The following is a 15,666-nucleotide window of genomic DNA, read 5'->3' as shown; positions in this document are numbered from 1 at the left end:
CAGGAAGTGGGAATGGGTGGGTAGGGGAGCAGGGTGGGGGGAGGGTATAGGGGACATTCGGGATAGCATGTGAAATGTAAATGAAGAAAATATCTAATAAAATAATTTTAAAAAAAAACCTACCCATACATGGTAGGCCTACCTTCAATTCCAGCACTCGGGAGATGGAGGCAGGAGGATCGTAAACATCACCCTACACTGCAAATGGAGACCCTCCATGTAAAAAACAAAACCTTGGTCAACAACAACAACAAACTAAAGCAAAATCAACCCCTTCGGAGGTAAGAGTATATAGTTCAGTGGTGGAATACTTGCCTATAATTTGCCAAGCTCTGAGTTCTAATCCAGCACTGTAAATAATAATAGCTGATGTTATTAACATGATGAATTAAGAACTATAGTTAATAGTGTTTTATGACAACATTACAAAAACTCCATCAGCCCCAAACATCAGCCCCATGGGTACTATGTAGTTGACCTTTTCCTAACAGTCAATTATAATACATCACTACTGTTTTGGGCAGCAGCCTTTAAAGCCCTTGAATCTTGATATTGCCTTACTCGCCTGATACAGCTACTGATAAGCTTTCCCCCAAGGTCCAATTCGGGGAGGGTACAGTCCTGAGCATGTCAAGGTTTTTAGAAACAGGAAACTCCTACCCCAATGTCTTAAACTGAGCTAGTAGCTTGCTATGTTGATCCTTAGATATAATTTCATTACTCTGAAGACTGAGGCAGAAGGATCACTTTTGAGTTTGAGGTCAGACTAAGCTGTATGGTGAGCTCTGTCAATTAGGATTTTAGAGACCACAATATTCTTGAAGACTTCCTCACAGTTTCTAGAAACTATATTTTATTCTGCAGTTTCCAGAAGCAAGTTTTAGCAAAAATCCCAGATATCTGGTGTGGTGGTTTGAATAGATTTGGCCCCCATAGACTCTTGTGTTTGACTGCTTGGCCCATGGGGAATGGCACTATTAGGAGGTGTTCACGTAGGTTTGGCCTTGTTGGAGGTGGTCTGTGAGGTTTCCTTCTATACTCAGGATCTGCCCAGTGCATAAGACAGTCATCTCCTGGCTGCCTTCAAGATATAGATCTCTCAGCCCCTCCAGCACCATGTCTGCCTGGAAGCAGCCATGCTTCCTACCATGATAATGTACTAAACCTCTGCAACTGTAAGCCATCCTCAGTTAAATGTTAAAGCATTGTCTTGGTCATGGTCTCTATTTACAGAAAAAACCAACCAACCAAAAACAAAACAAACAAACAAAAAAACAAGATACTTGGTTTAGCAGTTTCTGATACTCTATCTATCCAGTTAGCTCTCCCACAAATATTAAAGAGTTGTTAATAAAAGCAATTTAACTATTATTTATTGTTACTTTAATATTTGAGGTAATTTGAAACCATTAAATCCTACCCTGTTTTGCNGGGTTTAGTGGGTTTTTTGTTTTTGTTTTTGTTTTTGTTTTGAGGTAATGTCTTACTACCTATCAGACTGTCTTGAACTCATTATGTAGACCTAAAACTCACACCAAACTTTCTACCTCAGCCTCTGATATATTTGAAATCTATCAAAAGTCTGCCCTAGTTCTAATTTCCCAAATGAGATTCAATTTTCCCATCTCCTTGAAAATACTATTTAGCCACATCTAACTAGTTTTCATTGCGAGGGGGGAGGAGCTTTTGAGTATTTTCTTTTCTTTTTCCCTGAGTAGATGCTTCATAAATGTTAAGATTTTCTACTACCTACATTTTAAAAACTGTACATGGATGCAGGATGTATATATTACAGTATAGGAAACATCAGTAATATGCCTTCCTACCTAGTTAGGTAGATGAGCTATAATCTCAGCACTTAGAAGGCTAAGGCAAGGGAATTGCACCCATTTTGAGGCCATTCTGGACTACATTGTGAATTCCAGGCCAGTCTGGGCTAAGAGGTAGATCCTGTCTAAAGTGCGCGCGCGCACACACACACACACACACACACACACACACACACACCATACCCCTACACATCATCATCATCACCACTACTACCACCACCACTGCCTCCATAATGCTGACTGTATTCTGAGTGGCAGACTCTAGGTATTATGAAGACATGTCCTAATTAGGCATGGTGTCTCGTGCATGTAATCTCAGCACTTGAGAAAATGAGATATGGGAATTTTCACAAATTCAAGGCAAGCCTGCATTACAGGACTAATCTTTCTCAGAAAGAAAGAAGGAAGGGAATGAGGGAAAGAAGTAAGAAAAAAGAAAAGAAAACGAATCTCTTTACATTTAGAGACCCTAAAGGTGGGTGAAATTTTGCAGTTTCCAGATAAAAGAATGGACTAGGAATGGTGCGGTTATTTTTGGTAAAGTTTTAACTTTACACACAACAGTAATTATGGAAAGTTGACCCTAGGCAAGCAAATGTACATGTGCTTCTGGAACAGCTGACGTGAAGCTTGTCAAAGTAGGTAAAGAGAACCCTGCCCTCAAAATATCAGAGATTTGTATTCTGATCACTAGTTATTCTTCTGATAAGCAAGACAAAGACAAAGGCCATGGTCAAGTTGTTGCACTTTCTATCATTGCACGTCCATCATCTTCTGGCACAAGAGACTTTCAAGAAATTCACATTACTGGCACCCCTTTTCTCTTCCTCATTTCCCCCATTTTTTTTCTTTTTGGAAGCTAGACATTAAGGAGTCATTTAAAATTAACTGCATACATAAGGAAGATTAAGGACAAAGTTTCCAAAAGACCTAAGAGAGCCTCAAGTCAGAGACAGTCTCAATAATGAAAATAAACAGACACAGATGATCAAGCAAAAATCCCCAAGTGAATACAAGGAAAGACTGTCCTCAGGACATAAGAGAACAGCTGTACATACAAAGTCCCAGTGCTAAGGACATCATGCACATGCCCCATGCAAGCTCAAGCTGGACCAAATCCAAGCCTAGAGATTGGGGGTAGACATGAAATCCCACCCCTAGCTGGGGAGGCAGTGGCAACTGATAGTTTCTGGCAAAGAGAGAAAACTCAGTTGTCTTAAAGAGTGCTGGCCCTGGTGTGTTGCTCACACTCTAGCGGAAGGCCACACATCATTGAATGTATAGGCAGCGGAAATTGGACTTGATGGGTTAAAAAAAAAGACACAAAGTTAGATGACTAGGGAAGATGACTAGGTACATGGATATGGAAGAAGTTGGGAGAGGGGTGAATATTATCAAAATTCATTGTACAAAATTCTCAAGGAATTAATAAAAAGGTGGGAGCCAGCCAATAATCTACTTTCCAAAGTTTCCTTCATGCAAATACTCTATTTTCAATAAAAGCCAATCACAATTCATAAAAGGGAATAGTAAAGTATAGGTATTCTTCCTCTCTTGGCAGTATATACTAGGCAAGTGTTCTATTACTGAGCAACATTTCTGAGCAACATTTCAGCAAGTATTACCCGGTCAAAGGAAAAACAGTCATGATAAACTGTCCCTGCAAAAGGTAAGTGTGATAGACAAAGATTTTTTAAAATATCTTAAAGATGCTTAAAGAACTAAAGAGAGGTAAAGAAAACAGAAATAGTAACAACTTTAAAAGAAACTAAAATCAAATTCTGGAGATGCAAAATAAAATAACCGAGGTAGGCATAGTGGCTCTCACCTGTAACCCAGGCAAAGTGAAGTCAGAGGCAGAAGAATCACCAGGAATCTGAGGTCAGTCTGGGTTACAGAGTGGGTAATCAGAGCTACATGAGTGAGATCCCATGTGCAAACCTCCCAAAAATAATACTAAAATAAAATAACAAAATGAGGTACTTAAAAACAGATCAGATCTAACAAGTAAAATAATCAGCAGACTTGAATAAAACACAATGAAAATTACTGAGTAAATAACAGAAAAATAAGGCTAAAGAAATATGGATTTTAATTTCAACTTTGTAGATGTGTGTGTGTTTGATTTGGAGGGTCTACAGAGGACAGGAATCCGGAAAGGAGAGGAGAAGAACTCTTAAGGCAGGAGAGGATTGTAGAACATATGTGTTCTGAAAGTAAGTTGGGCAGTGGAATAACTCTAAAGACTTAAGCAGGAATGGGAGAGAAGTGCAAATATATATGAGGAAAGCTGGCATGATGGCTCATGGTTAAGGTACTTGCTGTTAAACTTAGCAACCTAAGTTCAAACCCCAGATCCCATATTGTGGACAGAGAATACTGACTCTTAAGTTGTCTTTTGACCTCCCAAACATGTTGGGTAGACACGCACACATACACATGAGAAGACCTGGGCTATTAATTGAAAAATCTCCATGCCAATTATGGTCTACCTCCCTATAAGTTATTGGTCAAGGAAGCCACAGAGCCCCCAGCCACCAAATAACACAGGATATTACCATTGCTTTTCATTATCAACTGTAGACAGATGGTAAGACACACCATACTTTGGTTGCAGCACACAGAGAAATAAACATGGAACTGATTTGGATACTTCCTTTGTGATGGTAGCCAGATTTCAAAAAGCTGAAAGGTGTTATATAGGCTTCTGGGGGAGAAAATTCACCCAGCTGACTTAGACAGCACTGTACTGGGACATGGTACAATACCAACCTGTCAGGAAAGATGGTCCCACTGGTGTAACAATAGCATGCCCACTATTGGGGTAACCAGCTCTTCTCTGACAGGATTTGAGGACTACTCCATGGAAAGGAATTCATACCTAGAACTGCAAATCTAGTCAAAGGCCCATGGCTGGGAAGTCATATGCCCTCAGAGGAACCTACTCCTATTGTCTAACTGTGGTAGAACTGCATCCTAAATATTTATGCTTAGACCTCTAGTTTAGTCCTGATCTCCTTCATTTATAGATGCTTCTTTTTGCAGCAGTTCCCAATTAATACAGAAGACTCATAGCTATTCAGAGGGCTGAGACTAAATGACTGTTAAATATTCAGCCCTAAATGAGACACCTGTGTCAATCCTCACACATCTCAGGGAATAAGGGGCAAGGAGGATGGAAAGAATTAGACGGAGGATGGGGAGGAGAGCTGTGAAATACTTCTAGACATAGCACAGGCATTGAACTCATGAACTCACTGTAGCTATGGGGACTCTCTACTACTAGATCTACCTGTATAGATCAGAGGAAGCCTTGAGTGTGTGATGTCCTGAGTTGGATGTGTGCTACTGGCATAGGCACTGCCAAGTCAAGGATCCTAGCCTCAGACACAGAGAGAAATGGCCAAGCCTTCCCTTCTGGTCCACGTGTAAATGTTAATAGTTTGTGTGGAAAATGTCCATCATACCTTTTTCCTGCTAGATATTTGCAGCCTGAAGACTGTGCCCCCGCAGAGACAGCTGAGATTGGCTAAACCTGTCTCCTTAATCCAGCTGCATACGATAAACCCTGCCTCCTTGTTTTATATAACCACCCCACCTCTTTCTCCTTGTTTAATCTGTATGTACTGACTCTGCCTCCTTCAGCTGTGTACAATAACTCTACCTTCCTATTCAGTTCTATAAAAAAATACACAGTGAGCTTTCTGAGATGCTGAGGCCTCTCCATTAGAGAGCCCAAACCACTGATTCCTAGCTTTCTGCCCATGTGTCTCTCTGTCTGTCTCTGTCTGTCTTTTCTTCATTCCCTCACAGTCCTGGCAGGTATGCCCCTAGAGCTGCACAGCAAAGTTACCTATACAATATCAAGCCAGTAAATATTTACAACATGAGAAGTGGAGTGGCTCATGGGGCTCCACCCCTTGGCAGTTGGTGGGTGCTAATGGAGGAAGAGCCATTTTTCTTTAGACTATGGCTGCTGGTAGGCTGCCCATGTTCCTGAAGGTTTTTTTTTTTTTTTTTTTTTTTTTCTGTAAGTGGTTTCTATTTTTAGACTGAAGATGAATAAACAGACCCCCCAGGAACCTGTAGGACACCATCACTGCACCTATATCTGTATTGGGGGAGGGGTTAAAGAAGGAAAGAAAGAGAATTTTAAGAAATATTGAAGGGCAAGGGAAATGGTTTGGATGGTAAGGCATGCCTGATTACAATCCTGGCAAGGCAGACATAATTATAATCCTGGCACCTCTGAGGAAGTGGAGACAGGCCGATAGATCCCTGGGGCTTACTGCCCAGCTAGCCTAGCCTACTTCGTACTTTGAAAGCTACAGACAAGTAAGAAACCCACAAGAAGAAACAGACAGTGCCTGAGGACTGACTCCCTAAGGCTGAATAAAGAAGGGGATGGGAAAGGGAAGCAAAGGGGGAGGGGAAAAGAAGAGGGAAAGAGGCTCCCAGTCCTGGTACATACCTGTCATCCCAGCACCTGGGAAGTAGAAGCAGGTAGATGAGGAGTTCAAGGTTATCCTCAGTTATGTTACCTAACAAGTTTCAAACCAGACTGAGCTACATAAGACCATATCTCAAAATCCAACTGAAAACTCCAAAATTTTATGAAAAATGGGATTCCAAACATCCAAACACAACATAACTTTATAACTTCAGGGATTATAAAAAGAACAGGGCAGATCCAAAGTTAGGAAAATAAACTTACAAAGAAGATGAGAATAGAGATAAATGAACTAAGAAGTGAAATGTAAACCCGTGCTAATACAGAGGGTTCTTTAACAAACAGAGGGTTCTTTAAGAGCAGAGTAATTTGTAAATCTTTATGAAGGTAAAGAAGAGACTACAGTGATTAAAATCCAAAATGAAAATGGATATATTAAATGGGTATGTTTACTACTGACTTTAAAACATGAAAAGTGATTATAAGGAGTATGAACAACTCAATATTAACAAATTTGATGTTTTATATGAAATGCACAAATCCCAAAACACAAAATTTACTGAAACGAAATTACAAAGAAATATATAATCTGAAATCAGTGATGAAATTTATCTCCTGACCCCCACCTCCAAAATCTAAACCTGATAGCTTTATGAGCAAATTTAACCAAATATCTAAAAAGTAAATACTATACATTTCCAAACATTTTCAAAGGCCTCAAGAAGAAAAATACTTCCTAATTTGTTCTTTGAGACCTGCGTTATCTGATCCTAAATACAAATAGACTAGTAGAAGGAAAGAAAAGTACAAACCATTATAACCTCATCTATAAATCCTCAATAAAATGCCAGCACTGTGATTTCAGTAACATACCAAATGGATTGTACACTATAACCAAGTGGGATTTATTCCTGGAAGGATGACTCAACATAAGAAAACTGACCAATATAATATACCACATAACCACAACGAAAGGAGAAAACAACATGCCATTATCTCAACTAATGCAGAAAAAAAAAAACCTGACAAAACTCAGCAACTGGAGTTAGAAGTAGAGCAGGGAAGAGGCACTGGTCTCAATACTCAGCAGGTGTCATTAAAAACAAAAAAGTTCAGGCTTGGTGGCACATGCCTACAGTTGGCAGAGGCATGTCTACTCAGGAGACTGAGGCAAGAAGACTGACTCTTAAAGGTGACGCCAGGTTACAAGACAAATTTCAGTCCAGCCTAGGCAACTTAGCAAGATGCTGTCTCAATTTTAAAAAAGAAGGTTTGCCTTGAATATGTGAGGGCCTGCATACAGTCCCCAGCTTTGAAAGAAGACATTGCTGAGAGAGCATGATTCTCATAAAAAGGAAAGGGGAAAATGCTTCCAATAATCTAACATCCTGAACACCACGGCTGAAGCATATTCCGAGAATCTGCATGCAGTTAGGTACAATCTAATACAAAGCCTGTTTTCAGAATGCCTAGTGTTTCTGAGGCCCTGTGTTCAACCCCAAACATAGCAAAGGGCATATGTTCTCTAAAACAGAAAATGAAATCTCCAAGTATATGTGATTTTGTAATATACAAATTCAAAAACAATTGTAAGACACATACATAAATAGGCGGTGACTATACTTGACTAGTTTCTTGGGGTTTGGGGTGACTTATCTCATTCACTACAGTACAGTGATTAAGAACATCAACTTTGGAGCCTAGTTCATATCCCAGCTCTTCAGCTACTCTGTGACAAGTTACTTAACCTCCCTGTTCCCCAACTTTCTCATCCATAACATATGGATGAGCACCATAACATATCACAACGAGTGATTATAAATATTAAATAAGTCAAGGTAGGTAACGTCTCACACCTGCAATCCCAGCATTCCAGAGGCTGGGGGAGAAAGAGTGCCAAGAGTTTAGAGCCAAGCTGAGCTAAGTAACAAATACCAGGTCAATGAGGGATATGCCATGAGACCTTGTCTTGAAAAAAAAATGGTAAAGCGTTATAACAGTTCCTACACAAAACACGTTTTATAGAACTAACTAGCTGCTTTCTTCAGAGACAAAATGGGCAGTTGCGTGTGTTTTCTGGGTTCTGAGACATCACACATACTGCTTCTATCCTCCTTTGGCATCAACTTTCAACCATTTTCTGGGAGATGATCACAAACTTTGGACAGAGGAGTGTAGAAGAGGACAAGACTCAAGTAGGTCTTCTAGCTCAACCCTCAGTGTGTCTGTATATCACCTATCCCCACATTCTATGTGAATTAAGAGTTAACACCATCAGTCATGGTTTTACTGTAAGGTGCTTGGTTTAGCTGATTACTTTTGCTTTCTCTTGTTCAATCTCAGGAGTTGGCAGAGGCATGTAGCTTTCGGGAAAAGTGAAGGAAACCATAAGAGTCATATGTGAGTCATCTGTCTTTTTTTCTTCACATGCAGTCATCAACTCCCACCCTCTTTTTTTTTCTTTTGCTATGTCTTTCATAATCATCCACAATCACACTAATGTGCTCTCCTCAACCCAACAATCTGGGAAGATAACATTAAGTCACAATCCTACATAGGAGGTCTATACATACTGTGCATCTTTCTAATAAAGACCTGTGTCTGCCAGCCATATTCCACTTCACTAAGCTTCATGCTCCATTGGTTCCCTCTACCCAGGAAAGTTTCCTTGCTTCTTTTCTTCAGACTGTGCCCTGATAAGGATGTTTAAGCGCAAATAAACTCTTTTTCACAGACTGAATTTACTATCCCTTCTGGCCAAGCTAGGCTCTTGACTAGCCACTTCCTCATCTTTTCTCCTGCTTTACCCCACCACACACACACACACACACACACACACATGCGTGCACACTGAAAATCATTTTCTCCAAATTCTATCCTTCCTAATGGTCTATCTCGTTTGTTTTGTTCTGTGAAATTTCCAGCCTTCAGTTTCCTCTCTTCTGAATGCCTACTGTTTGGAGTACATGCTCCAGCCATTATGAAACCAGTCTCTAATATATGACTAATCTGCATATACTTTCATGGATCCTACCTAGTCCCTATACTAGTACAGTGGGAGGCATCTACCTAGCTCTTCTTCATGCCAAGAGTTCAAGGCTAGATGTTATTAAACATGGGCTACTGAGCTAAACAGAGTAAACTACTAACTAAACTGCAGCCCCCTAGCATATCTTGTTTCTCTCCATAGTACTTTATTGGACTGTGTATTTGGAATACTATATTTTACTTAACACAAAAAACACACATCTTTTGTCAATAGTATATATTAGCTTCAGGAGACAGAGACTTGTGAAAATACAACTTTAAATTAAAAAAAAGAAGTAAAACACTTAGAAAACTGCTGGAGAGACAGTAGACATGGACATTTTAGCTGTTATTAAGCAATGCCACAGTTTAGCTATTGAGCCAACCTAGTAACCTAATAATTTTTAAATACTCAGCAGGATCAAACTTAAAATGTTCATACAGAGCTCTCAACACCCAAACACAGAAACTACAATTTGCTTAAGACCCATAGAACACAATCTCTTCATTTCACCCATGAGAAGATTATCACACAGGGAGGGGATAATGACTAACTCTGAGCCTCACATCCAATGTCAGAGCCATAAAAACTTAAACTTCTGAGTAATTAACAATAGCAAATGCATTTTACACCATGGCACAAATGCAATATGTCTAATAGGGAAAATAATTTTTGTAGTTTAAGGTAGCGACAAACCATAGCGGCAATAAGAAGTTGGGGTTTGACAATCTTACTTGGAGGGTTCATTGTTGTTTCAGGTGTGTGTGGGAAGGACCCTGCAGGAGGGACTGTGTTGGAATTACACTATGAAAATCAAGACATTAATGAGATAAGTGACTTTAGGCAAGTCTGTGGACTGCACTTTTCCTATACCTATGAGAACCTGAAATTGTCAACTGAACTGGACACACTTCATAGGCAAAGGTTATTCTGTATACGCTATAAAGTTCTAAGTCAACCTCCACAGCCTGGCTCAGAACAAAACAAGCAAGGCAAACACTTGAATAATTATCAGTGTGACTCAGCCCTAGAGCACTTAGCTAGCTTGCATGAAGCCCTGGGTACCCTCTCCAGGAACCCAGGAAAAAAAAAGGGCAATTATTGACTGATGAACTGAAGCATCCCTCAGATGTCACTGAACACTAATTTTTCAGTAAAGTCTTTTCACTCCACTCCGTGCCATTTACAGCTGTAACTCCCTACTCTAGTCCTGTTTCTCTCCATAGCACTTTAGTGGTATGTGACATACCTTATCTTAACACAGAAACACACACCCTCTGCCAAGAGTGTATGTAACTAGCTTTGTGACTCCAAGACTTGGTCCATTTTTCTCACTATTACATCCTCAGCCCCTAGAAACACTGCCTGTCATAGATACTACATATATTTTGTTGACAGGGCATGGGGATTTCCTAATTAACATTTCAGCTTTCATTTCAAAACACAGCACACTTGGTAAACATTCGTTAGCAAGTCTGTGTGTGTGTGTGTGTGTGTGTGTGTGTGTGTGTGTGTGAGAGAGAGAGAGAGAGAGAGAGAGAGAGAGAGAGAGAGAGACTAAAACCTATTTTAAAAGTCCCCATTGCCACGCTTGCCAAGCCTAGTCCATGAGGAAATCATTCACCTTCGATTTTCACAGCAACTGCCAAGTTAGTTAGTTAAAAGTTGTTACCAACATTAAGGCAATGGTGCAACTTCCCAAACAATATACAACTTTTCCGTAAATTTAAGATTATCTTCCACGAAATACTGTTTATTAAAGTTGGAAGAGGTCTGTCCGGATGCTGGTCAGGCGTTCTCAGCAGATTTCTTAATGCCAGAGGAAGCCTTGACCCCTTGTGTCCTTTTGCTACTAGGACTAAATTCCATCTTTAGAGCTTCCCTTTGACTTCCACCGCTAAAAGCCACACTACCAAACTGAGCATCTAAGAGGTTCAAGGCAAGGAGCCCTCGGGAAGTTCCCAGCTCACCAGGACTTGGTCGCCACCCCAAGGTTCATTATCCCTTCACAGGCTAAGCCACTTGTAAGGGTCATTTTGGCAAAAATCTGTTCCCTTCAGTCCCCTTCCTCTAGACGCCAGCCTTCTTGGCTCTTCCCTAGTGCTCAAGGGAAGTGAGATGGCCAGTCGCCGCGTCTGGCTCACCCCTTCCCCGCTGCCACAGAGCCTGGGAAATCCCCGGCACCCAGGTCCCTCAAATCCAGCAGGATCACGGGGACTCAGCATGAAAGGCAAAGGCTGGAGACTTAGCACGGGGCATCGAAGGGGCGACCACCTCAGTGCTCACCCTGACTAAGGCGATCGAACTCCTGGCGCCCCGCTGGCCCAAGTCCCTGCCAAGCCTCGTCCTTCTCACACACCGCCACCACCCCCAACCCCCTGCTGGCTGTCACCAGCCGGGGGCCACACTCACCTGTGGCTGCGGCAACTTGGCCCACGGTGGCGGTCCACAGTAGCAGCACCAACAGCTCGCCCAGCAGCGCTGGCCGCGCCATGCAGCCCCTCGCCTCGGAGTGCGGCCCGGCTGGAGCCGCGGCAGTCTCCGCCTCCTCTGTTCTTGCTCCCACTTCCCGGCCGCCGCGCGCTGGAGGCCAGAGCCGGCGCAGACGGGAAGGGCCGCCCCGCCCACGGCCGCAGGTAACCCGAGCGCGCGGGGGCGTTTGGGCGCAGGCGGCGAAAGGGACTGGGCGGGGCCCGCGGCTCTGAGACTCCCACCGAGCGACACCTGGCCTCCCTCTGAGCCACCACCTGTCACAGCTACCTGGGAGTGCTTTGGAAGACCCAAGGCGACTCCCCCTGGAGCTTTATGGCAGGGCTCCAAAGACTGGCCTCTTCCCACTCCCACTTCGATCAGGATGCATGGTTGTCCCAGGTGCCAAAGGCTGCACCCTGCTACACTCTAGGGCAGGGTCATGTAGGAAAAGAACCTTGGCCTGGGAATCTGGAAACCTGGCATCTAGCCTTAGGTCTCTGAGCCCTTTGTTTCCGAAGTTCTGACTCCTAGATTAGTAATACTAACCTTCTTTATTTCTCTAACTGGACTTGGAAGTGTAAATAGGGGACTTTAGTGACATCCTGCTTTGTGGAAGGGACAACGGTATATTTGAAAGCTGGTAATAATTGAATTGGGTTTTTAAAGTGACATTCCCGAAATAAGGGACAGTGTCACTACCCTGTGGACCTGTATTGTTAAAACACACACTAAGCTTAATATAGATTTAGGTTTCAAGGTACATACTGTAGACAGGTATGGTGTTTCATGCTGTGGCCTAGATTAAACAAGTGCTTAACAATTCTGGGACTGAAGTAGGATTGTCACCAATTACAGGAGGGATAGAGGGAGGGGGAAGAGGGGGGAGGGCAGAGGGAGATTGACAGGCTTTAAAGCTTAGTGCTTGAAGATGGAGGAAGAAGAAAACTGAGTCCTGCAAGTTGTCCTCTGACCTCCACGTGGGCACCATGAATGTGTGTGCACATGCACGCCCACCTACACAAGCATAATGAAAAACTGTGAAGACTATATAATGAGAAGGTGTTGAAGATGTGGGAAGGCTGCACCTTGGAGCCATGAAGCTGGGTGCTGATGAGCATTTCTGAGATTAGGAAAGGAGAGGAACTGAACAGCTTTGGAAGTTTTGTACTGCTGCTGTGGAAATCACCACAATTTGGGCGACTTAAAAGCTCTGTTCTAATACATTTCTGGATATCAGGAGTCTCACTAGGCGAAACCCAAGTGTAGGGAGAGATACTTTTTCTCTTGGAGATTCTAGAACATAAGCCCTTGCTTGAACTTTTCCAGCTGTGAGACACTGCCCACATTCCCTGGTTTGTGGCTGTACCACTAAACTCTCTGTTTCCATGGTCAAAATACACCTCTTTCTCTGACTCTGGCTAACCTATCTCCATTTTCTTCTTATAAAGATCACAATAATAATCCGCACATTTTAAAAGGCTTGATTTTAAAAGGGGCCAAGGAGATGGTTCCATTGATTAAGTGCTTGCCACACAAACACAAGGACCTGAGTTTAGATCCCCAGCAGCAACATAAAAAGCCAGGCACAGAAGAGTGAACCTGGGGAAGTAGAGACAAGAATAACCCTTGGATTTTTGGACTTGCTAATCTGCCAGTCTAGCTAAATTGGTGAGCTCCAGGTTCAGGGAGACACTCTGTCTCAGAGAGAGAGAGAGAGAGAGAGAGAGAGAGAGAGAGAGAGAGAGAGAGAGAGAGAGAGAGAGAGAGAGAGAGAAATTGGAAAAGACACCTGATAATTGAACTCTGACCTCCACATGCATGCAGGCAAGCACACACAAATCTATTGTTTAAACCTTATTTATTCACATCTTCAAAGTCATTTTTTTTACTATGTAAGGTAATATACTCACAAGTGTTAGGCATTAGAACATGAATGGGGTTAAAAAAAAAAACACACTATTTTTTGCCACTCTTTTCCTGATAAAGAGCCATGTCTGGGTGGATGGTGACACCCACTGAAATGCATTTTGGTCACATTAAGTCAATAGAGATACCTGAAAGTAGCTATAAAAAAGTTATCCATAAAATGGCTGATTATATATTTGATGATTATATATCTAGTCTCAACCTCACCCAGAGGCCATCAGAATGTTTGGTCTAGCTAAACAAAGACTCCACTCTGGAATGAAGGCTCTTGAGTTCAGTAAATATTTGTGAAGTCCACGAGCTATGGAAGACAATCATTAAAGGCAAACTTTGGCTGGAGGTGTCTAGCTCTGTGGTGAAATGTGTGCTTAGCACGCAGGCTCTCCCAGATCTGTCCCCAGCACCAAACAAAGATTTTTTTTTTTTAAGTAGAACTTGACTACAAAGAGCTGCAAACAGTTTCCAGGGCTATCACCAGAACATGTACATGAAACTATGTGCTGAAAAGAAGTGTACCTAATGAGAGGGAAGGGGCAGAAAAGATTTCTAGGAGGAGGGTTTGTTTGTGGGGTCTTGAGACACTGGTTCTTGCTGCTAAAGGTTCAGTATGAAGCCATGCCTATATGTGCGTTTAGCAAAGGGGATAATGGTTATGAAGACAGCACAGTCAAAGCCAATGGAACTGGTAGCTGGTATTGCCCTTTTTCAAACTCTCTCAAGTAGCTTGGCACTCACTCTTTGGCCCCAGGCGCCCTTTTCCTCACCACCTCAAACATACACACTTGTTGACATGTGCTATAAACATTATACAATAAATTTATGGTAACATTTCCAAAATGATTGTGCCATCTGCCTTTTAAGGAGTCTCCAGTTGGAAAAAAAGAGCCCCAGGGAACTGGCTGAGTGCCTTCATGGGCACCGACTGGCCTTGATTGAGCCGAGTGCCATAAAACTTTCACAGAAATGATTGCAAGAGGTTACATTGAAGACTTATCATTAATCTCCAGAAATGCCTTTGATAATTTGAACGTTGTGAGAAAAAAGACAAAGGGTGTCACAGGGGAGGGGAGGGAATGGGTTTCCTCTTACCTAGCTGATCCTGGTTTACTGTCTGAGAGTGAATCTATAAAGCCACTTCCCTTTCTTTCTGACGCTAAACATCCAACAACCTTTTTTTTTTTTTTTTTTTTTCAATCAGAGTCATAAAGCCAGAGAGGGTTAGGGATGCTATTTCTTCAAAATTGAACTCTTCTTTATAGATTCTGTGTGCTTGTGTGCTTTTATTCTAAGGGCATGTTAGATTGAATTAGGCCACCCCCTGGTGTGCAAGAAGAATAAAAACAAATGGCAAGCTTTCCAGGAACTGCAATAAACAAGAAACTCTCAGTTTGGCCTTGGATAATCAAACTCATGATGAGGCAACACCAAGTTTCCTTTTGACCACCATCTCCCTCTTTTGCACTTTGGCCCCAGAGGTGGCTGGAGCTGACCTATGAACCTCATCTATTNTTGCACTTTGGCCCCAGAGGTGGCTGGAGCTGACCTATGAACCTCATCTATTCTGGTGTGTGTGTGTGTGTGTGTGTGTGTGTGTGTGTGTGTGTGTTTGTGTGGTGTGTAGGGGGACAGTGAGGCCTGTTTGTTTCTTTTTAATTCTTCTTCCTACCCCACCTTCTCCTTTTGGACATTTTCTTACTACAGAGCCGGAACTAGCCTCTAAGATCTGATTCTCCTGTTTCAGTTTCCTAATATTGGGCACACCAGAGTGCCCCACCTCCAGTTCAGTTCGATTATTTGGTCTTGTTTTACTGTAAAGGAGAGGATGCAGTTTCTAGACTGACTCTTGCACTATAGCCCAGACTGACCTGGAAGTCCCTAGCTACTATGTGGGCTGGCCTCAAAACCATCAGCAGTCCTTGTGCCTTGCAAAGAGAATTCTGGGATGACAGGCATGAGCCTCC

General features: G+C 42.2%; 1 protein-coding gene across 1 annotated transcript in view; it reads right to left on the bottom strand.

The window, feature by feature from the left end:
* Window positions 1–11,895, bottom strand: part of Il13ra1 (interleukin 13 receptor subunit alpha 1) — a 60,216-nt gene extending 48,321 nt beyond the window's left edge. Inside the window, exon 1 of the mRNA XM_021188117.2 lies at window positions 11,720–11,895. Coding sequence (XP_021043776.1) covers window positions 11,720–11,801 — 82 coding nt within the window. The 5' untranslated portion in view covers window positions 11,802–11,895. The remainder of the gene's footprint in view (window positions 1–11,719) is intronic.
* Window positions 11,896–15,666: the final 3,771 nt, after the last annotated feature.

This window comes from Mus pahari, chromosome X (assembly GCF_900095145.1).
Source record: "Mus pahari chromosome X, PAHARI_EIJ_v1.1, whole genome shotgun sequence".
NCBI lineage: Eukaryota > Metazoa > Chordata > Mammalia > Rodentia > Muridae > Mus > Mus pahari.
This window is presented reverse-complemented; position numbering and strand designations above follow the sequence as displayed.